Below are 27,366 nucleotides of genomic sequence, written 5' to 3'. Positions count from 1 at the left end.
TTCTCTTCTGTTCCATTGGTTTGTGCATGAATTTTTATGCCAACACCATGCCGTGTTTGTTATTGTAGCTCTCTAGCATAATTTGAAGAACAAGTATTGTGATGTCTCCATCATTGCTTTTTTCACTTAGAGTTGCTTTGATTATTCTGGGTCTTTTAGTTTTTAAAATAAATTTTAAGACTGTGTTTTTTTTTCTATGAACAATGTAATTTGTTTTTTGATGGGGATGGCATTGGATATGTGTATGCTTTGGGATTATGGCCATTTTAATATTAACTCTACCTTCCCATGAACATGGGAGGTATTTCTTTTCTTTCTTTCTTTTTTTGACTATATGCTGTATGGTTTTATTTATAGGACTTTCTTTTTTTTCTAGTTCCTAAAGGCATTTAAAAAATTATTTATTTATTCTAATTTGATATATATGATATCAGAATGCATTTCAATTTATTGTACCATACAGAGCACAATTTTTCATGTCTCTGGTTGTACACAAAGTAGAGTCACACCATTAATGTCTTCATACATGTACTTGGGGTAATGATGTCCATCTCATCCCACTGTCTTTCCTATCCCCATGCCCACTCCCTTCCCCTCCCTCCACTTTTCCCTATCTAAATTTCTCCATTCCCCACATGCTCCCCACCCCCATTCCCAGTGTGGATCAGTATCCTCATATTAGAGAAAACATTCAGCATTTGTTTTTTGGGGGGGATTGGCTTACTTCACTTAGCATAATATTCTCCAACTCCATCCATTTACCTGCAAATGCCATGATTTTATTTTCTTTTAATGCTGAATAATATTCCATTGTGTTTATATATCACATTTTCTTTATCCATTCATCTACTGAAGGGCATCTAGGTTGATTTCACAGTTTAGCTATTGTGAATTGTGCTGCTATAAGCATCGATGTGGTTGTGTTACTATAGCATGTGGTTTTTCAGTTCTTTGGGTATAAACCACGGAGTGGGATAGCTGGGTCAAATGGTGGTTCCATTCCCAGTTTTCCAAGGACTCTCCATATTACTTTCCATATTGGCTGCACCAATTTGCAGTCCCATCAGCAGTGTATGAGTGTGCCTTTCTCCATGGGAGGTATTTCTATCTTGTTTTCTCTTTGTCAATGTCTTTCTTCAGTGATCTATAACTTTCATTGTAAAGGTCTTTCACCTTTAGTTAGATTAATAAAAGTATTGTGAATGGGATGGTTTTCCTGATTTTTTTTATGACTAGATTTATTATTAGTACATAGGAAAGCAACTGATTTTTGTTTGTGGATTTTATAACCCTAGTTTATTAGTTCTAGCTATGTTCTGATGGAGGTTTTCCCATTGTCTAAAGATAGGCTCATAGCATCTACTAACAGTGATAACTTGACTTTTTTCCTTTTCCGTTTTTACTCCTTTTGTTTTTTCTCTTGCCCAATTTCTCTGGCTAGAATTTATAGTATTATATTGAATAGGAGTGATGAGAGGAAACAGCCTTGTCTTGTTCCTGATTTTAAAGGAAATGCTTTCAGCTTTTCCCCATTCTCAATGATGTTGGCTTTGGGTTTGCCATAGACTATATGTCTTTTGGTATTAAGGTAAGTTCCTTCTATTTCTAGTTTCTTCAGTGCTATTTTTTTTCATGAGTGGAAGCCAAATTTTGTTGATGGTTTTCTTTACATCTATTGAGATTGCTATGTGATTTTTGTCCTAAATTCTCTTCATGTGATGAATCACATTTATTGTTTCATGTAGTTTAAATCACCCTTGCAACCCTGGAATAAAACCAACTTGGTCATAATGTTCACTCTTCTTAATATATTGTTGGATATGATTTTCTAATATTATATTAAGGATTTTTGCACCCAAGTTCATCAGAGATTTTTTCTTTGGTATGTACTCACCCAACTTTATAGAATAAATTTGGATATGTTCCACCCCTTTCTACTTCATGAAATAATTTGAAGAGCATAGACATTTGTTCTTCTTTAAAGATCTGATAGAATTCTGCTGAGAATTCATCTGGTCTGGACTTTTGGAGTCTTTTTATTATAAGCTTATATTTCATTGCTAGTTATTAGTCTGTTTGGGTTTTCTGTGTCCTCTTGATTCAATTTTGGCAGGTCATAAGTATTCATTTCTTCTAGGTTACCATAGAGAGACATTTATTAATTCCTACCATTTTGATTTACTTCTAATGTTTAATTTGGTGCTGTGTCTCATTTGATTAATTACTCTTCAAGTGAGATTTGTCCATTTGTGAGCTCTGGCATTTGTTTTTGATTTCTTCTGTGTGTAGTATTTCTTTAAGTATTTTCTGTGGTGCCTATTAGTCATCATGAATTCTTTTAGTTTCAGCTTGTCTTGGAGGGTTTTTCTTTTCTCCTCAATTCTGAAGGATGGATAGCTTTGCTGTTTACAGTAATCTTGGTTGACAATTATTTTGTTTCAATATGTTTTGGAACATATTATTATAAACTCACTTTTCAGCAATCTAGATTTGGGCCCCTTGTAGAGTATTAACACTCTTTTTGTTCTCTTTTTATTTTAATTAATTAATTTATTTTTTGTTGCTGTAGCAGTCAGTGTTCATGAGTGAGACCTGAGGGACCCCAGCCCCTGGCCTTCTTACTTGGATCCTGATCATTATATTGTTTTTTTTTAAAATCTCTTCTATTCATTGTATTAAATTATCATTGAAGTTTGAGCATGTTTAGTTTGTGTCAACAACTGTCAACAGCAAAAATAATACATAACTATGAACTAGATGTAGCATTATTGTAAGCAACTAGTGTCAACTATACCATCTACCATACCAATAACGGAAACAACATGAACTGGGGGCAGCAATTTTATAAACCAAATAGTTCTAAAAGATGGCAAAAATATAATTCATTAAGAGAAAAGAAAATGTGATAGGAAGGTACAAGAAAATTTAGAATATTCAAATGTGAAGAGAAAGAAAGCAGAAGAGATGTAACAAATGATAGCTATAAAGAAAAAGGAGAAAAATAAAAGAAGAAAAGCAAGTAAAGAGAGCGTGAATGTAAGAACAAGAGAATTTGGCTATTAGAAGGGGAAGAAAGGAGAGAGATCAACAAGAAAAACAAACAAACAAATAAAAAAAACCCCAAAAAGCCAAAATAAATGAACAACCCCCCCCCCAAACCTCAAAAAAAAAAAAAGATAAAGAAAAACAATAATCATGGAAAATGCTAAGAATAAGAAAAAAGGGACAGTATGTATATGCATAAATATCTAGGAACCAATCAGCACAGCAAGAACACTAAAAAGAATTTTAAAAGGCAGGGAGTGCAGGGGATACTTAATGCAAAAGAATTGTCTCCACTACATGGAAAAAACTCTCAATAAAAAACTTTCAATAGTATGAATTGCCAAGATCATTGTAATGTTATGTGAAGCTAAAAAAACAAAAAACAAAAAACAAAACTTTCAATGGATGTTCACTGCCTGTGTCCTCCTGTACTTTATTCTTGGGCTATGTACCCATTAGAGAAAGCAAAGGCTGGGAGTTGTTAAACACTTCTTTTTGTGTTGAACCCCAAGTTGCCAGCTGGAGTGGCTTAAAGCTGAAGCTGGTTGAAACAGCATTCAATTTTTTTTTTTTCTTTCTCACCAGTATAAGGCAGGATAGAATGGGAAGTACCCTTGATTGGACGTTTATCAGGACAAACCAGATTGATATACTCCCAGGGTGGGGCTGCTGTACAATTCTAAATGGGAAGTTCCAGAAGCTAGGACTTAGCTCTGATCAGGCCTTTGGGACTATTTTGGGTGGTATCTGCTCTGGAGAGATTACATTAACCCACCCACAGGGCTGGCAGATGACAGTTTCTGCTGAGCATCTGTATCTCAGGAGTATTCCCAGAACAGTATTGATAGGGTAGGGGAGCCAACCCTCTGAGTTTCACATACCACCACCCATGAATATGGCCTTTCCAGGTCCGGTCCCCAAGTGCAATCATGCCCACCTGTTCAGTTTTCTGGCTTTTTTTTTTTTAAGCTGGTCATGTGAGCTGCCAAACACCAAGGGAAAGCAAGTTGCATATCTCTCCCTATCTCTGACTTAAATCCCACTAGGTAAAATCTTCTCTGTGCCTGTTTCAATTGTGTTCTGGTAGGCACACCTTCAGATGTATGGCAGGTGCTTTCCAGAACAGTATATTTGCTGTGCTCCCCAGGATTTCTACAGCACCAAGCTGCAACCTGTGGCTCTTGCTTCACTCTCCACTTACCAGTGGAGAAACGGAACGCTTGTCAAACACTAGCTCACGGGTGCAACCTCCAGTTCATTTAAGTTCAGACTGCTTTTCTGTCCTGTGGGATTTTCCATGCCAAATTTGTCCACTGTTTTTCTGCCTGTGCTTGTTTTATTTCTCCCCTCTGTGGTGAACCAGTGCTGCTGCCACTGCAACAATTAGCTTGGCCCCAATTTACTCTCCCCCGCCCCCTTTGTTCAATGCAGCCAAATTTCAGAGTCCTTAGATTCTCTGTCTGATATTGAATTTCAGTGAATTCCCACTTTCACCCATCTCACTGAGGAACAGCACTCCTGCTGTATGAACTCCCAGCCAGGCAGCAACTGCAAATGTAACCTTAGCTTTTCTCTACTCTGTACTCCACCATCTTGACTTCTCCCTTAGGGGGCTGTGTATTGCAGGAACACGGGTCTGGACTCATACAAAGAAGCAAAGCTACCAATTTCAAATCCCATCATAACTGGTGTTAGCCATGTTTTGCTGGGTCTGGCTAAGAGAGAGGACATTCTACCCTGCTAACTTATGTCTACAACATCTACCTTGTGGCAAGGACAGGGCATACATGATAAAGTCAAGCAAAAATTATTAACAATTTTAAAACGTTCAAAACATATTATATAAATGTAATTAACATAAAAATGTTTTTAAGAAAAGAGAAGGCCAATATTTATCATAAAAAAACTTTTGAATTGTCTTCTCATAAATCCGTGAAGCCAAATACTATTTTAATTTTATCTCTCATAAGATATAGTATTATAGTCAGAGTATATCTCAATCACTATTTGATTATTTGATTAATTTATTATGTAAGTTTTCAGAAGTGACCCAAAAAGAAGTTTGAAAAATTATGTATGTGACTTTTTTTTTTGCTTAAAGTAAAAAATATCCAAATGATCTTTAAATGATCTTTAAGTTTCTAATAGTTTATCATTCCTAAATCTAATTTAAAAAAATAAGTTTTACAACATGGGGTACATTATTGCTTGAGAAATTTGTGCTATTCTTGTTTTCTTAGTTGGTCACCAGAGCTGGCTTGTCCTCTTGGGTAGGTTTTGAAGTAATGAATTGTGGAAATGTTAAATGTCATTGGATTGGTACTTTGATGCTTTCAAGAGTCTGTGATTTGTTAGTTATTCAGATTATCTGGAAATCCGTCTCCCCTTTGCTCGAGAAAACAATTCTGTTTTTTGCACATGTTACTTTTTGCCATACTCAAACATTTGGGAAATGGAAATAGGGAAGCAGTTAGCTTCTTAGAAAAACTATAGATGAATAGAACAGGAACTGCAAAATTAGCAAAATATAACAGGAACTGTTGATCTGGTACATTATTGCTTTGCTTATTTTTTTCTCCTTTGCTAGGAGACCTGTTCTGATGATGTGTGTAGTACTCACCACCCTTCCCAGCTTCAGCTTTTCTATAGCAGTGACTGAGGTATGGAATTTTGATTTCTTCTGCTGCAAGTGTTTTGAAATTTAAAAAGTTTCCTGTTATTGGAATTTGATTGAGCAGCATACCCCCACAAAAATTGCATAAAGCTTATGTAATCTAGTCTTCTTCCAAATTACAATATATATATATATATTTTAAGTAATGAGATAATTGTTACCTCTGTTATTGTAGAGGAAAGTTTAACATTTAATTCTGTTCTAAATGGAAAATGACAAGGTCCAGATGAATAACCTCTTACACGCTAAGATCTTTATTAAGATATCCGTGCTGGACATAATGAGGCACACCTATAATCCCAATGACTCAGGAGGATCTCAGGTTTGAAGCCAGCCTCAGCAATTTAGCGAGGCTATAAGCAACCCAGTGAGACCCTCCCTCAAAATAAAAAAGTAAATATAAAGGGCTGGGGATGTGGCTTCGTGGTTAATCGAAATTGGGCTCAATTCCTGGGGGAAATAAAAAAAAAAAAAGATATCCCTGGGGAATGCTTTGCATATGATGTCTACTTAAAAATAACATTATGTTTTGACTAAATATGGCTTCAAAAGGGACTTAAATGGGCATCCACAAGTAGGAATATTGTAGGTACTACAATATTGTAGGTGAACATTTTATTATCCAAGAAGGTCAAAGAGGAATGTTCCACTAATCTTACTAATTTGAAAGTTGTTGAGAAATAGGAAGGGAGTAACTTGGGAGATTTCCAAGAGCTTTACAAATTCACTTTACAACCTCCAAGGAAAACTACTATAGTAAAATGCTGTTATATCTGGAGTTTTATGGCCCTTTTTGGTTCATTTCTATGATCTATCTATCGCCCCCTGTTACCTATTTTTCTTTCCTCTTTTTCTTATATTTTCACTGAGGTGTAACAAACAAACATGTTCACAAAGCATAAATGTACCATAGTGAGTGCAAACACTACTGAGGTCAAGAAATAAAACTGAGCCCTCTCCAAACCATGCTCCTCTCAATGATGACCTTTCCTTCCTCCCCAAAGGTAACTTCTACCTCATAAGTTTGCCTCTTTTTAAATTATTTTTTTAATGGAAAATCAAATTATATGTCCTATATATGTAAATGGATATATGATCTGTCTATATTATCATGTGACATATATATATATATATGATCTTATATGTAACATGAATCATGACTGTCTTCTTTTATTCAAAAGTATGATTGTGAAAGTCATTCTTTTTTTAAATATATTTTTTATTAGAGAATCTAATTGTCATAATTATACATAGTAATCGAGTCATCCATTTTTTAAATGTAGCTGTAGTTCATTGCTGTTCACTGTTTCATTTCATGAAGATATTACAGTTGGCTACATGCAATGGCACGTGCCTGTAATCCCAGCGGCTCAGGAGGCTGAGGCAGAAGGATTGCAAGTTCAAAGCCAGCCTCAAAACTTAGTGAGGTGCTAAGCAATTCAGTGAGACCCTCTCTCTAAATAAAATACAAAAAAGGACTGGGAATGTGCTAAGTGGTTAAGTGCTCCTGAATCCTTTCGCCAGTACCAAAAAAAAAAAAAAAAAAAAGAAAGAAAAAAAGAAAAGAAAAAGAAAGATATTACAGTTAATAAATGAATGAATGAATAACATAACATAGTGCTGGGCATCATAGACAAGCCCAGTCCAATATTTCAAGTTATTTATCAGTTCTACACTTGATGTTCATTTCAGTTGTTTCCAGTTTTGGCTATTAAAAATAATTCCACTGTACACATCCTAAACAAGTCTTTTATACACATGAGCCATATTTCATTTGGTTAAATTCATAGAAGTAGAACTGATGAGTCATAAGATATTCAGTGTTTAATTGCCAACAACTAGTGCCAAACTAGTTTCCAAAGAGATTTTTACAGTACAGAACCCACTAACAAAGAATGAGCGTTCCTATTGCTATGCATGCTTACCAACACTTGAGTTGATTTGAAAGTGTCTTTTACATAGATTACAACGGCCTTGTTGGTTATGTTTTGTGCTCTTGACTTCCCTTCATACTCTTACTGATACCTTTTGAAGAACAGAAGTTCCTAACTCAAAAACAGACCATTTGTCAGTTTATTTTCTTTATGAATAAAGCTTCTGGCCACATATTTGAGAAGATTTTGTTGTACTGTGAATCTGAAACTCAGAATCATAAACACATTCCACAATCTTACATTTTAGAGGCTGTGTTGCTTTTCCATTCTCTTTTGGACTGACACTCCCTCTGGAATTGATTTTTGTATATGTTGTGTACTTGAGAGCCAAATTTTATTTTATTTTTTCCAAATAACATCCAATGAACTAAGCACCAACTAGTAAAAAGCCCATCCTTCCCACATTTCTCTGTAGTCTTGTCTTTGATATAAGATGCACATACACATAACCTGGGATTTTTAGGCTGTCTGATCTGTCACATTGCCTGATTTTTAATTCCTGTGCTAACAAACACCACATTGTCTTCATTCTTATAGCTTTATAATGGTTCAGCATACCCAGAAGAGCAAATCATCCTATTTTCTTTTTCTTCTGGAATTTCTTTCCCTTTGTATCTCCACATAAATTTTAAGAATGCTTGTTATTTTCCACAAAAATTCAGATAGCATTTGAATTTGCATTAAATGATATCATTTTCTCAAAAGTCTCATTTTTAACTCTTTGTCATTGGTATTTAGAAATATTTCATCCATTCTGAAGAATTTTCTCCATATATAATCATCTAGTCCATAAATAATGATACTATTTTTCTTCATTTTCAGTACTTAACCTGTATATTTTTTTCTCTTATTACACTGGCTAAGGCCTCCAATACAATGCTGTATATAAATGCTTATGGTAGCATCCGAGAGGGAAAACCTTCAACATTTCACCATTAATATGATGCTTGCTAAGGGCTTTTTCTAGGTACCTTTTCTGCAGATTAAGGAAGAAAGCCAAGTTGTGTTCACCTGGGCTCTCCCTCCTTGGAAGATCTAAAAGGTCAATAAGCTCTGTTTAGCAGTGGATTTGGAAGGATTGCCCAATCCACTATTACTGAGAACTGGCTATTATACTTTTGCACATATTTATTAAGCTTCATCTACAATGAAAAACTCTTCCATTTATGGGAACCCTTATTCTCTCTTAGGAAATGATTCAAAATCTTGTGCAATTTAAAACTTGAGAAGCTTACAACTAAACTTTAAATTTTTCATCATATGTGTTCATAATTAATTTAGCACTGTTAGCAGAGTATTAAAAGAATTTTGAATAAAGAAAACACAATCAGGGCTGGGGTTGTGGCTCAGTGGTACAGCCCTTGCCTAGCATGTGTGGGGCACTGGGTTCGATCCTCAGCACCACATAAAAATAAATAAATCAAATAAAGGTATTGTGTTTATCTACAACCAAAAAAAAAAAAAAAAGCACAATCATTGAATGAGTCTAATTGATTTTCTAAAAACAGGTTCAAAAGAACATCAATGGCTCTGCAGATTTATTGCCTGATGCCTTACCTGATCTCCCAGTATCCCTGGTTCTGTTATCCTTGATCTTGGTTGATATTATTGAAAAAATCAGGATATATCCCCTCAGAGGAAGTGAAGAGAGTAAGTATTCTCCTGAATATAAATATTTTTAAAAGTTTGATATATCTTTTATCTTTCTGCTACTCTGTTTTCTGATGGTATGTTCCATGATACCATTTCTTGGGGTTAACATTACTGATAAAGGATTGAAAATGAAGATATCTGAACAAAACAGTTTTTAAACCTCCTTTCATAGTCAGTTATTTCTTATTTGCATTTTGGTAGTACTGATAAATAAATAAATTTTGCCAAATATTTAATGCTAAAAACTTTAGTGGTTATCCTAGCAAGGAAATTATCTAGCTCTTAAAGAATTATATTTTTTTTTCTAGGAACTGTCTTAAATCTTTAAGTTTAGATGAATTAATTTGCTATGGAAATTATTATGACTATTACAGTAAGGTCCTAAAGAATTATGTGTTTTTAGTTGTGGATTATACAAAAATCAAAGATCACACTAATAAAACCAAGATACACCATATTCCTCCAGAGTGATTCAGTTGTTTATTCAGTTATAAATTCCTTTAGCTTACATTTAATTTCATGTCATAGTTTGTATAATATTTTATTGCTTGGCTGAGATTTTGTCATGTTATGCATTTGAAATCGGCACATATTGTAAGATCACTTCCTGATGGGGTGGATAGAATGAGCTATAGAAGCATGCTTCAGAGTGACAGGGTAACTACTAGAGCCAGTCAATCATTTATGGGTCGGGAACCACCAACCACCCTTTCAGTATTTCTTGAATCACAAAATGAAAGCAAAACTGAATTGGAGGCCATCAGGAATTCTGAGCCTCTCATTTTGCACTTTGTTCTTAGGTGGGAGACGATGAGCTGTTATACTTAAAATGACACAGGTGACAAGGAAGTAAGATGGCAGTCAGCCTCTTCCTCCTCCATTGAGGAAAAACCACTCTCAATTACACCTGTTCTTCAGAGCCAAGTGTATTTGTCTTAAACTGAAGAGATTTGGGAATATATAAATCCTTTAATTCATCTCTTGACTCTTCAAAACCACAAATCTATTTTGAAAGCAGACTGTGATGACTGTGTTTTCTGTTGAAGTGAAAATTCTCTTTTTTAAAATGCATATTTTTGGTGAGGAGAATAAATTAATGGCATTTTATTTCAGTTAGTGAAGAATTGGAGTTTTAAAGGGGATTTTTCTCTGTATCCAGTAGTGAGGATGACTGTGGGAATCAAAATAAAGGATTTCAAAGAAGTTGGTCTTGGAAAAGACTCCAGAACATCTTGTACAACTGATTTTTATTTTAAGATGCTCCTTTTTTGAGCTCTTTTTTTTTGCCCAAATGTAGAAGGGTTAATTATATAGGGTTTAATAGTTCCACCAAAAAAACTAACATTTTAAAAAATACCTTTGTAAATATTAAGGATACATACATACACATTGTGATGCAAACTTTTAACTCAGTCTCCTACACATTTTAACATGCATGTTACTATAATAAATTATGTGAATTTTTAATTCATGTGGTATTGCCATTTATCCCCTGGGAGTTAACTTAATAATTAAAAACATTAAGATGTAAATCTTGGGTAGGTACCAGGGATTGAACTCCAAACAACAACAACAACAATAACAAAAAGATATAAGGGATTATTTCAATAATTTTGTATTTGTTTGGATTGGCCTTGTTGCCTAAAATATAATGTACTTGGGGAAAAGTTTTATGGGCAGCTGAAAATATATATTTATCTATTGTTTTTTACAATATTCTGTAGATATCAAGTCCACTTTATAGTATCTTTTAAACATAGGTAAGATTTTGTAGTTAAAAACAGGGCTAATTTTTTCAACTGAAAGCTAAATGATATCATGTATAATCAGTATCTCATGATCACAATGCATTTGGAATAATCACCATGGCAAACCTGTGGATATTGGATTTTGAGAGAGCAGAATTAGAAATAAAATGATCCAACAACAACAACAACAAAGATACAAAACTTAATACATAGATTGGAACCTAAGTATACTCTAAATATAGTATTATTCCATGTAGGACTTCAGAATCAAAGAAATGGGGTGGGAATGGATGGTGAATAAGGTTTAGACAATTTGGGAAAAGTATGTTCTGTGCTCTGTTTAGATAATTTGAAATACGTACATATCAATTAGTTTGTAGCAATCTGGACTTTATACTATATCAAACTAAGGTAGACTAAAATGCTTGGATTTATGAACATTTATATCCTCCTTACCAACTTAATTCAAAGCTACAAAATTTTGATCTTTATGTATCTTTTCTTTTCCAAGTCTTAAATAAAATTATTCTTTACATTATTTTATGTATGAAATATGGAATAGAAAGTTTCCCATTGGAAACACCAATATTACCATTGGAAATACCTCTATATCAATTGATTGCCGTGTCACAGTTTCTGAACACATCCTTTCGTGTCTGTGATAATATCACAGATATACATAGGCCTGAATAATATCAATCCCAAGTGATATAAGCAGATGACAAGAATAAAATTATAGTTTGACTGTTACCCCCTTACTGGTCTGTGGATACAAATGTGTGCACCTTAATATTTCCATCTCAAGTTTGCTAGCTGAGTTCCAACCTTTTAAAGACAGGACCTGCACCTCCTCTTCCTCTCCCATCTTGTTCCTGTTCCTAATTTAAAACCAGATCTGTGGTGGGTCTCTTCTGTTCTCAAGTGTTGGTTCAGACTATTGGACATCCAGTTGCTCCTGCTTTACTATTAGCTGCCCCTCTGGTGCACAGAGAGTCTGTGTGCTGCTTCCCACCATGCCTGCTGGTCCCTGCCCTAAACGTGGTTAGTCCTGTGGTTGTCTTTGGGATATGACTTGATGCCCTGTGGTGTTTTAAGTAGACTGATTACAGCTGCCAGTTAGAATATTGACTTCAATCCACTGAATTCTATTTTTCTGGAGATGTTTAGATACTTCTTTTCTTTGGAAACACAGTCTTTTATCCCCAGAATGTACATGTATCAACAGTTTGCCTGTCGATTTCAAATAATGGCCCTTCTTTTCCACTGGGAACTGCCGCTGTCCTCCTACCCGTAGCTGAACCTATTGAGCCAGACTCCTTTTTTTGAGGTATTTCCCCCCCATGGGGGACTCATACTTTCTCCTTACATGAGGATTCCCTATATTGTCTGAACCTGTAATCATGATCATTATTTGATTCTTCTCCCCTGCCACTACCTAGATTCCTCAATCCCCCTATAAACCAGCAGATACAAACAGATCCATCATAAAGGTGTGTCCATGGCTAGGAGTTTTCAATCCTACCCGTGGGACTTCCTTAAATAGTATTCATAGCCCAGCTTGGACAACATGTTACAAAATGGTATAAGATATAATTAAACTACTATGGGGCTCTAGGGGAAGAAAAGCTTAATTTTTCTCTACAGTGTTAGAGGTCAGAAAGGACAAAAGTAGGGATCTGGGGTTTGTAGGAGTTGTAGATGAACATGGTGAAGAAAGTTTTTGACATCAGGTTACACCTCAAGGAACTCAGGTGTGCATATAGGTGAAAGGGTGTGTTTGGGAAGTACAAATAACTTCAGCTGGATTTCACACCCTGAGTCAACAAAACTGTTGCCACAGTGGAAATGACTTTCTTAAAATCAATTGCTACTTGCTTATCAAGTTGTCATTTGGAAACCTATGAGGCTGCTTTCAGGAGCTGCTATGAAAACCTAGGTAGAAGGTAATAGTGGAAGTGGGAGAGGTTGAATTGGGGTCTCCAGAGGATCCAATTTCTACTTCAACCAGATTAGGAATGATAAGATTTCCCCTGAAATACAAATGCTAAATATTTTAAAACCAATACTCTACGGCCTTCATTTAGAACTGCTGTACTCATTTCTAGATTAGTGGCCAACTCTTTACCTCTCTAGGTCTAATTCTCTGGGAATTGTGACTTTGCACAGTGCTCTGGGCAAATTCAGCTTTGCTGGTAAAGGAGGCCCATCATGGTGGACTCTACAACCTCTGAGGCACAACATTTATGAAAAGCACATAAGTTTTTTAATATGCCATTTCACATTGTCTTAATTTTAGTGTCGGATTTTTTCAAAAGGATACATATCCATTTTCATAGAAATAAAAAAAGGGAAGTTGACCATAATCCCATAATCTAGAGATTTATAATTAATAGCATCTTATTGTATAGTGTTCAGTTAATGGATTTTGTAACTTTTTTTCCCTTTACAATATGTAGGTAGGTGTTATTCTTGTTATTACATAATCACCCCCTGCATCATTTTTATTGGTCAAATAGTATTCCATCATGTTAGTGAACCATAATATATTTTGCTAATCCTCTGTTGTTGGACACTTAGATTTGTTCTGGTTATACTGTTATAAGCACTGCCACTGCCAAAGGACAAGGTATGGTTAGAATGAATGAGGCCATGTGTGTTTGAGTTGGGGAGGGGAGACAAGTTATGGTAGAGCACACTCATGTATTATAAGGCATAGGTTGTCAGTGTTGAAAGGGACCCTGTGCTATGTCTGGGAGCCAGAAACCACTCAGTGAGGTAACTGGCCAAAAAGAAGCTGGGGAGGGAGAGAGTTAACTGCTACTGGATAAGAGCCGAATGATATCAGGATGATGACTGCAGAGTGTCCTCAAAAGACCTGGAGCATCTGCTCATGCCCAGACTTCTTGGCAACAATGCTGCCCGAAGAAAGTGACTATTATGGACTGGCTGCACATGTGGAGAGATATAGAAGGGGCCCATAAGGGGATTGTACGAACAGTACGGTGTGGTAAGAGTGATTTGGCTACATTAGAGCTCACTGAAGAGTCAGAAGTGACTTGCTGGAGATGAAGTCAACAGGCTATTTGAGTGGAAAACCTCAGCACTTGCAAAGGAGGTGGTTTCCACTGTCACATCAGTGAGAGGTGCCAGGTATGATGTTGGCAGGGTAAAGTTTTCAAATAAATCTGCTCACAGGGGCCCTAGTCCAGTTCCTTCTGTGCAGTCTCTTTAATACCCAAAGACTTAAGCCAAGTGCTACAGGGACCTCAGTAGCACAGATGATTCTTTCCGTAGGTGAAATGCTTAGATGCAGAATTTCTGGCTCAACGACCACATAAGATTTTAAGGCTTTTTATGTCAGTAATCAAATTGCTTTCTCTAAAAAAAAAAAAATGTTCTAATTTACCTTCTAAATGGCAGTGTAAGGAAACACCTGCTTCTATTCAACCTTGTAACTTATTCCATTTTATCTTTGCCAATTTCACAGGCAAGTAGTATCTTATTACCTTCATAGTTTGCTTTTATAAAGTAGGAGACATGTTTGACATTTTCTCATAGGTTTCTTTTTTTTGCACTTTAAATTTAAAGAAAAATAATGTATTTATTTCCTTGATATGTTTTTCTGATGGTATATCCATTTTTTTTTTGAACTAATGATTCACGCGTTCTATAAATGTTAAGGAAGTTTTGTCTGTCATATATGTAGCACGTATTTCAGAGTTATCATTTGCCTTTTGGTTTTAATATGATTTTTAAATTTTTTTTTTGTGGTGCTGGGTATTGAACCCAGGGCCTTTTGCATGTAAGGCAAGCACTCTACCAACTGAGCTATATCCCCAGCCCCTACTATGATGTTTTTGATGTCAAGAGTTTTACTCTCTTGGACTGGGGACGTGGCTCAAGAGGTAGTGCGCTCGCCTGGCATGCGTGTGGCCCGGGTTTGATCCTCAGTACCACATACAAACAAAGATGTTGTGTCCGCAGAAAACTAAAAAAATAAATATTAAAAAATTCTCTCTCTCTCACTCTCTCTTAAAAAAAAAAAGATTTTTACTCTTGGCATAGTTTAAGCTATCATTCTTTATTGGTTCAGTCTTTGGTATTATGCTTAAAAGGTCTTTTTTAGTTTTACTGAAAGTGTAAATTATTTATCAGTTATTTTTTCAAAAAGTTATATTTAAATGTTTAATGAAGAAAAGTTGAATTCTCTGTAGAGTGCAAATTGGTTAACGTAAAATAGCCAATAAATTAAACATGTTAATAGTTTTGGTCAGCTTTTTCATCACTGTGACCGAAAGACCCAACCAGCATAATTTTAGGGGAGAAAAAGTTTATTGAAGGGCTCACAGTTTCAGAGGCCTCAATCCATACACAGCAAGCTCCATTCCTCCGGGGTCAAGGTTAGTCAGAGCATCATGGTAGAAGAGTGTGGTGGAGGAAAGCAGCTCACATGATGATCAGAAAGCAAAGAGAGAGGCTCCACTTGCCAGATACAAATATATACCCCAAAGTCACGCCCCCAACTCCCACCTGCTGTAGCCACAATTTACCACTTCAGTTACCAGCTAATTCCTATCAGGGGATTAATTCACTTATTGGGTTAAGACTCTCACATCCCAATCATTTCTCCTCTGAACTTTCTTGCATTGTCTCATATTGGAGCTTTTGGGAGACACCTCGCATCCAAACCATAACAATAATCAATATATTAACTTATGTGATCTGACAAAGTGTTTTTATTTATGCTTTTATCTTATTTCTTTTTAGTACCAGGAATTGAACTCAGGGCCACTCAGCCACTGAGCTACATCTCAAACCCTATTTTGTATGTTATTTAGAGACAGGGTCTCACTGAGCTGTTTAGCGCCTTGCTTTTGCTGAGGCTGGCTTTGAACTTGAGATCCTCCTGCCTCAGCCTCCTGAGCTGCTGGGATTACAGTGTGCCACTGCATCTGGCTAATTTTTATCCAATTTTTCCAATAGCTACAATGTTCCAAACAAACAATAGTGTGCTTTACAAACATAAATGCAAAGTATAACCATTCATATCAACTAATTCTGAACCATTGGGGATGTGAATTAGGCATGTACAGATTTTCAACAAGAAAATCTCATTGAATGATTCTAATTTTTTAATCTCTAATTAAGGGCAGGGCAGTGTTTTTCATCCTTGGCTATATATTAGAATCAACTACGGAGCTTTAAAATGTTTTGACACCAAGGTGCATACTCATATATTTGCATCCTGGAATGAAAGCCAGGCTCTAGGAATTTTTAAAACTCTCCAAGGGGTTTACAATCATGAAAGTAACAAGGAAGAATGAAAAGAAAGCAAGCAGAGGGAAATTACAACTAATGATGCCCTGTTTTTTTTTTTTTTTTTTTGTGAAACAGGAAGCACATTTTCTGCTGAGAATAGTGGAGATGAGTGATAGGGAGAGACTAACAGAATGTGGAAGCTCTGAAGCAATTGCTACAGGGTGGGAGTGAAGCGGGCCAGGGCCAGGGAGAGGGGTGGATGAGCCAGGCCAAGGTTACAGTAAGGAGTGAAACAGGGAGTGTGTTCTTATGTGGTTTTTTTTCGGTGATAGGTAGAAATCTGGGCATTGATTGTAGAAAAGGTAGAACTATAAAACGGATCCAGGTTTAGGAGTTTGTAGAGCAGGAAAAGGAACTGTTCCTTCCTGTATTATTTCTTCTTGATATTGACTTGTCAAAACAATTTGTTAGCCTGGCATGGTGGAACGCACCTGTAATCTCAGTGGTCAAGAGGCTGAGGCAGGAGGATCTAGAGTTCAAAGCCAGCCTCAGGAAAAGCAAGGTGCTAAGCAACTCAGTGGCACCTTGTCTCTAAATAAAATACAAAAAACAAAACCAAAAACAATTTGCTTTTCCATATATTTTTTAAATGATGCTGGGGATCGAGCCCAGGGCCTCACCCATGCTAAACATGCTTTTTATCCAGCCCCCAAGCACAGTTTTTTTAAATGAATGGCAGTGATGATTTTATTGAAATTTGAAGTTATTTCTGAGAAGTCGGGGCCATCTGTTAACACATATGCAGGGGCTCTTAATTGTGGGTGCCCAGCGGCATGATACACACACAGGAACTCTGTCTACAGTTAGGAAGGGGAGAACCTACCATCTGTAAACTTTTAAAGCTCCATAACAATCCTGATGCCCACTCTGATAAGAATCCTCAATTATAAAAAGTATCAGGAGCTGCGACTAATATCAAGGTAAAAGTCGAGAGGCCAAATCTAAATTCCTAAAGGAACTCACTTTCCAGATTTTCTTGAAATATAATAGATCACACCTTAACTGGTTAGAATGCAAGAGATGTCACAAAGATTGAAAGGAGCGAGTAGGGGCAGGAATGGCAGCGGGTGGGGAGCTTTTTCTGAATAAAATGAATGGCATTTTGAGTTCCTCTTTGTTTCTTTTTAAGAAATAGCTTATTATACAGTATGAGTCCAGAGTGAGCTGGATTTCCATAACACAGTGTTTTGCAATGTGTCCAGGGATGACAGTGAGGAACACTGTGTTCAGGGCCATGCCAAGAAGGGAGGGTACTTCCTCCCCCGCCCTCCGGGAGCTCTGTAGAAGAGGGAAGTTTCAGGAAAGTGTGTCAGTTCCAGGCGTTTTTCTTCTCAAGAAATAAGTGGTCATTTACTAGGCTAGGGCAAGAGGAGGATAGAATTTCTGATTTATACCTTCTAATGAAGTACCAGCTGTCGGGATTAGATCCATGGGGGTTGGGCCAAAACCTCTCATGGAGTCTGAGCCAACAGACATGGGACATCAGAGGCCATCAAAATTTTCCTTGAGTGAAGGATCCATCCGATTGGGAGAGCTATGCATAATTTTAACAATTTGTTATTATATTGTTCATTTTCTCCTAAACAGGCAAAAAAGAAATGTGTGCAATTTTAGTATGTCCAATGAGACATGTGAGGGTGGCAGAATATTGTCAAAGTAAATTTTCCTGAGACTGATAGGAAAAAGGGAACATAAAAGTTCAGTATGCATTTCTTTTGAATGCTCAAATTTGATTTTTCCGTGTCATTATATTAACCTCAGTTTGAAATGAAAGGTCAATGATTTTTCAATATCTAAATTTTCTGGTCTTGGATTTTGAGCAGTTAATTCCTGGCCTAAGGTGCAGATGTCCTTGGTCGTTTTTTTGTTCACATTGTATGTATATTAATAGTGGGGTCCTTTCTCTAGGAACACTGTTTTCTCCTGCTCTGCTTCCACTGTTATCTTAGGGTGCCAAGTACCCCTATTTCTGAGCATGTGCATGGGTTATTGTCGGGGGTGGTGATAAAGTCTTTTCCTATGAATTCAAAGACAGTCTTCTTGGAATCACACATCTGCCCCCTTTTCTTGCCCTGCCCGGTGACTTCTGGGATGACTGCTGCCTGAGAATCTTCTGAAATGCTTTGAACCATTGCTGCTGCTGCTGGTGCCATCTGTCTGTCTGCCTGAATCCTGCTGGGCTATGCAAGTGCCACACCACCCTGGCATGCTCTGCTGGGACCCCTGCCACGTTACATCTTCTCTTACCCATGAGCTATGCAGGTTCCCAAGGCTGTGCTGCCAGCTTCTCCTGATGGCTTCCAGGGCTTGTTTGTGGAATCAGTCCATATGGACTTGCTTAAAGGGCTCTCTCTAGGACTGGGGCCAGAGCAGTAGCAATCTGAGGCAGAGCAGGGCCATCTGAGTGGTGGGCCCTGTGCAGGCCTCTAAAGTCCTTCAACCTGTTGACTGTAGGGGGATTGCTATTGGGCCAGGCTTTTATGCTTTGGGTCACTGATCTCAGTGCAAGATACCCCTCCCCTACCAGATGTGCATTGCTAACAGACCCCAGAAAAGAAATTCCTCTCATCTCTTATTCAGCAAACGTTTAGGTTGGAGCTATTCTTTACCAAAACCAGGCACTCTACTAGGTGGTGAGGGTGCAATAGTGAGTGAAAACAGAAAGATGCCCCCTCTTGTGAATCTCCTGGTCTAGTGGGCATAAGAAGCTGTTAATAACTACCCTCATAAATAAGTATAATTAAGAAAGCTGAGATAGATGTTCTGGAGCTAATAAAGCAAGTTTATTCCCTTATGTATCATTCTTTTTCACCCAACTTGGATCCAGGTGGGATGCCTAGCTCTCATTTGTATCTGAGAACTTAACACTCCTAGGTGTTTGTAATAATATGGGGAAAACTAATAGAGGCCTTTCAAACCATTTTAAAGTTTATAATTATTTATATCTGTCAATGAGACACACTATATGCTTTCCAACATTTTATCTTACTATTTATGTTTTATTGAAATATACTCTTTATATATATTATAAAATAAATAAATACTTGAAGGAACCTAATAGAAATAAGGGAACAAATAATACAACGTTCATTATTTTTGTATGCTACATATTTTGATCAACATCTAGAAATACATATCATATATTAGTAACATAACTATGCAATATGATTTTCTACTTCTATATAGTAAATTAGATCCTATCCTCTAGACTGAACATTGATATCAACTATGGAGAGGGCCTGAATGTAAAGGAAGGTCTGAAGATTTGGAAGTTTAGATCAGAAAAATTTTCTCAATCTTTAAAAATAGAGTTATTTAAAATTGATTATGTGATCAGTTCTTGGCAATTCTTGCGCAGTACTGGATGAATCTAAAAGTAATAGCAGAGGGAAAAAAACAATTGTGAGGGCTTTTAGCTTCCTAGTTGTGTTCTCAGATGAAAGAATTCTTTTAAAATTTTACATTGCATAAAATCCAGAAGTGATACATTTATTTATTGTCAAATTAACACAATGCAAGGAAGTGAACTGAAAGTAGATGCTAGGACTTTTGAATTTTCTCCATAACAATATAGTGTCTTTCCTAAAGAAACTTGCCACAATTATTTCCCAGGTAGGAATGAGTGACCATCAGTTTTTCCAGACTCTTGATGGTGGGCTGAATATGGTCTTGGATTCATCATCACCGTCATCATCATCACATTCATATACAGTTTTAAGCACAGACAATAGTAAGCTAGTTAATGTATACCCAGCTGCTCCTCCAAGGTGGAGATGTGGGTGGAAGAACTCTGATTTGCGGTGTTTGCCGATTTCTGGGCTGTAAACCCTCCTGATGTGACCAGCTTCAAGCTACAAAGGTGATATTCCTGAATACCAATGTTGGAATTGGGAAGAAGAGCATGCAATGAGCTCTAGGTAGCTGCTAGAAGCTGTCCTCACCTGTACAGATATTACACCTGCAGAGTTCTTGATGATGTTAACAGGCATATATGAGAAATTGACTCATGAACTTGTGTGACACGGTTTCTCAAAGTTTTGAACATACTCAGAGGATGGGATACTGGGTAACAATGTGACCTTGGCCAAAGTTTAACAAGCCACCATCATTCTTCCTATTTACTATGCTCTGTTACTTTCTACTTTTTCAAATTAATTTAAAGCAGTCAATTATCTAGCTATTGCAACTTTTAATTTATCTAACCCATGTGATTGTTCTAGGTGCCAGACACTATTTTCTTTATAGAAATTGACTTTCCCCTCAGTATGGCCACCCCTATTAGATAGGTACCACATTTCTGCATTTATTACTTCGTGATATTACTTGTCTTCCTCCCTCAATGAGTGTATGGTGTCAAAGTAACAATATTTATGATTTTCCTTTGTATGTACTCTAATTTGTTGCCTTATCCTTCCTGTTCTCATTCTCTGAGAGCATTGACTAAAACTTCTGTGCATGCTTGTTTTTTTTAAAAAAAATATTTTAATAGAACTATTAATTTTCTTCTCTAGATTTTCTTCTCAGTGTTATGACAGAATCATTCAGTTAGATTTCTTAATTAGAACATTTTCTGCTGAAGGAAAAAACGAATCTGGAGACTATTAATTAAGACTGGCCATACTTGGTTTCCGAGTAATTCTTTGTCTTCTAGTTGCTGAGAAATGAGTCAGAATCTTATTATATGTCAGCTGCCTTTATGCTGACCTCACTGTCCTTTTTTGACTTCCATCTTCTCTAAGTGAGTCTGTCTATTGCCCAGATATTTTCAAAGGCTTTCTACTTGGAATAAAGACCAAAACTTTCCTCCTGGCCCTTAAGGATGTATCTAATCAGTCTCTGCCACAGACAATGTGGTATAATGGTTAAGGTTTGGGATCCAAATTCTGGTTTTTCTACTAGCCTGCTGTGTGACCTTGGGAATAGTCCTTAGTCTCTCTTTGCCTCAATTTACTCATCTTGAAAATGGGAATATAATAGCATCTACATCTTAGGATTTTTGTAAGTGAGTTAATGCACATAAAAAGCTTATAATACTGATCAGTATGAAGAAAGCACTTCATAAGTATTGGCCCCTCTCCTTTTCCTCTGCCTTTCCTGCTTCCCTAACCCCTCCCTGAACTCTCCCCTCATCTCATGCTACTGGAAGAATCTTTACACATGCTGTTCCTACCACTTGGAAAGTTCTTTTTGCACTTGTCCCCTAATTAATCCCTATTTATTCTTCCTGTCTCTGCTTAGTCATCGCTGCTCAGATGAGCCTCCCTTGGCTCCATAGGCCAATTTGAATTCCCCTGAGACAGTCTCTCATTTCAGAAGTTCCAGTCACTTCTTCATATCCATAGTTTCTGCATCTGAGGATTCAACCAGCCATGAACCAAAAGTATTGGGGTGGGGGGAAGAAGAAGGTGGTACATGGCAGGGGTGGGGGCAGGGGGACAGGAGGGTGAGTCTTGAGCATCCATAGATTTTGGTTCCCATGGGTGTTTAGGAACCAGAACTGAGGGATGACTCTATTTTCCTTTCAAAGACCTGTCATCATTTATTATTTATTATTTTGTATTTATTGGTATGAGCAAAGGAGACTCATAGGCATGAGGAGCCGACTGTCTCCATACTATTTGCCTTGGCTGATGTCCAGTTTAGGCTCCATGCAGCACTTGAACACCCAGGCAGCTGGCAGTCCAACTAGCACATTGCAATATCAGCTTCAGTCCTGATTTGTGACTCCTCTTTCTTTTCTTCCCCCTTGATTGAGGTAACTCATGTGTTCCTGTTGTCTTTGCAGGAGGAATACATAGTCACATAGAAAATGCCTCACTACCGATTTGTCAGGTTGTGTTGTATTCATTCCTCCTAAACTATCATAGGCTTTTAGGGAAAAAGTTAGAAGTAGAACTAAAGCAATAGAAATAGTAGTAAAGTCAAATAGATAAGGAGTGAGTTACTTCCACATTTGTCTGCTTACCAGATAACACTGTCTCAATTATTTAGTTTGCAGTGAAGCTAAAAAGTAATTTCAGCAACTGACGTTAGATATGGAGAGCTATGCAGAGTAGCTGCTATATTTACTTGTTACGGTCACTGTGATCTCTTAGTATATGAGTGGATTGCTCTCTTCATGCCTGTATCTTTTAGGGATGCATACACACACACACACACACACACACACACACACACATATTAACTAAAATAGAACAAGTAACAAACTAACAACAGGAGAAAGAATCTCAGCTCTAAGTGGAAGTTTATAAAGTATTAATTTGAAGAGGAACCTAATCACAGAGCCAAAGGGAATAATATTGAGTATACAAATGTTTATATAATATTGTGTATACAAATGTTTAGAGATATGTTTGCTGATCCAAACCAGTGACAAAAAGATTTCTTGGCTTTTTAACTCACCTTTGCCCTGCTGGGAAGGCAACAGAAATTTCCAGTTAATAGTTCCTGGACTTTTTTGCTGGGAAAAAACCCAACAAAAACCTGACAGAGTCCCTGTACCTCAAAATCTGAACTAATCCGTATTAAATTGAAAAGAGGACAAAATACACATGGATTAGAGTCCAATATCTCATCAAAAATGAACTCCAGCGTGGAACTCATTGTTCATACCCATAGCTCTTACTCTCAGCTGTTATTAATCTCACTGACTGCTTAGAAAATGTTAATGTTTCACTTCTTAGATGGCCAGCCACTTCCTGGCCTTGAAACAATGCTGAATTTGCAATCATCTTTCAAAAGTCCAAATCATACACTATGGCTCTTCATGTTCACAAAGGGATTTAGATTTTCATTCAAAGAACTTTTTCTACTAAGGAAGGTGAAGGAGAGTTCTCTACAGCATGACATATGCCAAGAAATTTATATATTTTTAAATTGCTGCATTATACATAGTAGTGGGATTCACTGTGACATATTTATGCAGGGTGTCACACCCCAGTACCTCCACTTTCGCTCCCCTGAACCTCTTCAGCTATTCTACTGTTTTCTATTAAGAACCATTCTTTCTCTATTGATTTTTAAAAAAAATTAAATGAGAAGGGCAAATGACCTTCTAAGTTTAAAAAGAGATAATTTCATGAATAAATAATAATAATATGTATTATTTTACCTCTGACTTGAGTATTGTTTGTTAAGATGATACCCACTGAAGCCACTGTGACTTCTGAGGTTTGTAAAGAGGTTTCAAAGAATCATGGGTCCTACTATTTACTTATGAATAATTCACACCAGAACTAATGTTTCATTAAGAATTTAGATAATCTTTTTAGTTTATAAAAAATACTCAATTCAATCTTAAAATTTAAAAATAGTTAGTTTTATGAAAACAAAGTTTATTGTGTCCTTTAACAAAACACTCCTGTCATCACCAAGCATTTTATTACTCCTTAATCATAATTTATTTTAAAATGTTCTTGTTTTCAGCTCAGTGCTGTTCAAAGCAAATTTTTATTGATTTTGTCTCTTTGACCTTTAGAGCTATTCAATCTAATGACTCCCTTGAAATTCAGTCTTATCAGGTAACTTGGCAGCTGAGTATGTTCACTGCGTAAACTTTATCAAGGCCTGGCGAATTCCTAGCAACAAAAATAATGCTTAAGGAGATAAGTGTTTGAAAAAGAATGTGCTATACCTTTCATGTATGAAATCAGTGCCATTGGGCTGGAGATGGAGTTCAGTGGTAGAGCACTTGCCTAGCATGCATACGACCCTGAGTTTAGTCCCCAGCATCAAAGACAGCAGCAAAAATGGTCAGTGCCATCAACATCCGGTGTGGGTCTTGATATTTGAGGGTCCCTTCATAATCTCCAACCTCCACATCCTATGTATACACAGTGAGGAAAACACACACGCACACACACACAACACCACCACCACCACACCACACAATGGGGTAAATCAAATGCCCTCTTCATTCAGATAGCTGGTGTGTACAGACTCATGGCCTTAGACAGGTGCTTTAAACTAACCAATCCTACTGACCACTTCAAAAACTTTGGAAAAGAACAACTTAAAAGTCTTGAATTCCGTTTCTCACTCTTTACTCTGATTCTCTAGTGATTATACAGATTCCCTCTTACTGTTAAACTCCCCACCTACAGAATGGGGGTGAAGAGACTCTCATCAGTCTGTTTATCTTACAAAATGGTAAAGTTGGACTGGTGCACTTTGAATTTGATTTTTTGATGCTCATATTTTTTGTAATACTTTTAGACTAGTAATAGCAGCTTTAAGGTTAAGAGTTGGTCAATTAGAGTCAAAGAAATCTGGGTGTGGCTTCCAACTCTGTGCATACTAACTGTGTATGGATTTAACCTCCTGGGCCTCAGTTTCCAATTTGTAAAATGAGATACACTTATTTTGTCCTGAGGACTAAATAGTGCATAAAAGTATTTAACTCAGTAAAAATAATGGCTGTTACAATAAAATGGTAAAAATGACTTAGACTGAGGAGAGGAGTTGGAGAAAATAATGCTAAGTTAGCCGACCCCCAAAAAACAAATGCCAAATGTTTTCTCTGATATATGGTGACTGACACATAATGGAGAGGGGATGGGGAGCATGGGAGGAATAGAGGAACTCTAGATAGGGCAGAGGGGTGGGAGGGGAAGGGAGGGGTCAGGGGGTTAGCAATGATGGTGGAATGTAATGTGATGGACATCGTTATCCAACGTACATGTTTGAAGACACAAATAGGTGTGAATATATTTTATATACAGAGATACGAAAAACTGTGCTCTAATTGTGTAATAAGAATTGTAATGCATTTTGCTGTTGTGTATTTAAAAAATAAAATCAATTCAAAAAAGTACTTAGGATTCATAACCAGAAAGACACTCAGACACTAAGAACCTTCTCAACCTCTGTATTTTTTTCAGCATGCAGCACATTTTTATATTCTGTGTGGAAAAAAATAGGCTTCAAATAAGGAAACCTAATAAGGTTTCCAAAAGGAAAACTAATAATTTTCTTTTAACTTGAATTTTAGATTATCGTTGTTGTTGTTGTTGTTGGTACCAGGGATTGAACTCAGGGGTTCTTTACCACTCTTATTTCAAGACAAGGTCTTACTAAATTGCTGAGATGGCCATGAACTTGTGATCCTCCTGCCTCAGGCTCATTTGGATCACATACATGCACCACCATGCTGGGCAAATTTGGGATTTTAAATTTTAATACAGTTTATATTAAAATTTTAAATTAAAATGTAAATAAATCCATTGATTGCAGGCAATGAAGATGGGCACATCCACACAACCTCTTTGCAACAAATAAAAACTGTGACGGAGCAAGTGAGACAAAATGAAGTCAGCCCTGCGTCTCCCCAGAGAGCCAACCCCACCCAAGTGTCGCGGCCACTAGGAGCAGTTACTCAAAGGCATGTTCCCGTCTTAGTGGGACCCCAGGAGCCCTCCTTTGACTCTGGAATCCTGAGAACAATGTCCCGCAGAGATGTCCGGGCAGAGGTATTCTTGTGGAGCTTTCTGCTGTGGTCAGACACCGTGGAAATGTTGCGTGTCGCTGGTCACTCGGCTGTGTACAAGTCGGGCTGGCTGTACCCAGTCTACATATTCAGTTTCATTTCTCTTCTTCGAATAATATTCACTCCCAAGAACCCTCTTCTGAATTCCTTGGGCATCCTACTACAGGATTTACCCTTTGTTTTTGTGAGACTTAGTTTAATTATTGTCCTGGGGACTATTACACCCATACTGGGACTTTTTAAAAATATACTAGTGACTCTCTCTTATGTTTACTTCAATTACTTAACCAAACTCAGGGTTTTCTCTACCTTTGAAGCATCACCATTTTAAAAAGAAAGGAAAAACCCTGAGACTTCATTAAGCATATGTGCACATTTGTAATAATTTTTTTTCTAGACCATTTGTGTTTGTACTATACAAAGACATGAAGAATAGATTGTAGAGAAAAAGCATTTTTAATAACTATAGCATATCAATTTTATATATAAAAATGGTGCTAAATTTAAGCAGTTATATTCATATAAGTGAGCTACAATGGATCACAAGAAAATGTTAGTAGTTAAGTTTAGTTATGTATACTGCCTTTTTTCTTAAAGCACTCTTTAATAAAGACTTTTTAAAAATGGAAATGTTTACCCTGTAATTTAGCTCAAGAATGAGGTATATCTTTTACATTAAGAAGTTGCATGAGGGCTGGGGTTATACCTCAGTGGTAGAGCACTTGCCTTAGATGTGTGAGGAGTTGGACCCTCAACACCACATAAAAATAAATAAATAATAAAATAAAGATATTGTGTCCATGTATAACTAAAAAATATTAAAAAGTTACATTAATTAATTAAAATTAGTTTTTAAGAAATATACCTGAAGTTATTGAATAGTTTTAGATTCAACTTTCTTTAAATCTGAAAATTGAAGTTGTAGGGATTCCTTCAAACATAGAATTATACACACATACCACTATTTTTTCTTTATTGCAGTTCTGAGGATCAATCCCAGCTCCTCATGCATGTTAGCCAAGTATTTGGTCACTGAGCAACTATATCCCTCAACCCTGGAATTACAGGTTTCCTCTGCTGCAAGTGACTTTTACATAATTGATTGATTTCATGAAAAGCAATTTACTTTAACAGATATTTGATGCAGTTTAAGCCTTAGTTATTTTGCTAGTGGTATAGTACTAACGTGAGTGTTGTTTAATATAATGAAGTCAACATACTTCAACAATCTGTGGTACTATGTCATGAATATCTTGAAACCTTAAAATAATTATGTACATAATCACATAATTTGCTTTCTCAGTGTTGGGACACTCTGATATCTGCAGCTGGGGCTCACCATTTGATAAGAGAATCTTGTGAGCAACTTGTCTCCAGAACAATGATTTTCTAACCAGTTTCTTCAGTGACATGGTAACAGGTAGTGTGAGAATAGCTAAATGATCTTGTGTGCCTTACTTTCCACCAAATGACCCCCAGGCTCACTTTGCCAGGTTTTATGGTTTTTCT

At 36.7% G+C, this 27,366-nt stretch overlaps 1 protein-coding gene and 1 non-coding gene across 2 annotated transcripts in view; one reads left to right on the top strand and one right to left on the bottom strand.

The window, feature by feature from the left end:
* Tmem236 (transmembrane protein 236) overlaps nt 1–26,188 on the top strand; it is a 51,525-nt gene extending 25,337 nt beyond the window's left edge. Inside the window, exons 2-4 of the mRNA XM_076872755.1 lie at nt 5,633–5,705; nt 9,162–9,303; nt 25,605–26,188. Coding sequence (XP_076728870.1) covers nt 5,633–5,705; nt 9,162–9,303; nt 25,605–26,188 — 799 coding nt within the window. The remainder of the gene's footprint in view (nt 1–5,632; nt 5,706–9,161; nt 9,304–25,604) is intronic.
* Nucleotides 14,820–14,893, bottom strand: Trnav-uac (transfer RNA valine (anticodon UAC)). The gene has a single exon. It is a non-coding gene; the product is annotated as a tRNA-Val (tRNA).
* Nucleotides 26,189–27,366: the final 1,178 nt, after the last annotated feature.

Source organism: Callospermophilus lateralis, chromosome 13 (genome assembly GCF_048772815.1).
Source record: "Callospermophilus lateralis isolate mCalLat2 chromosome 13, mCalLat2.hap1, whole genome shotgun sequence".
Classification (NCBI taxonomy): Eukaryota; Metazoa; Chordata; class Mammalia; order Rodentia; family Sciuridae; genus Callospermophilus; species Callospermophilus lateralis.
Note: the sequence above shows the minus strand (reverse complement) of the source record. Positions and strands in the feature narration are given on the sequence as shown.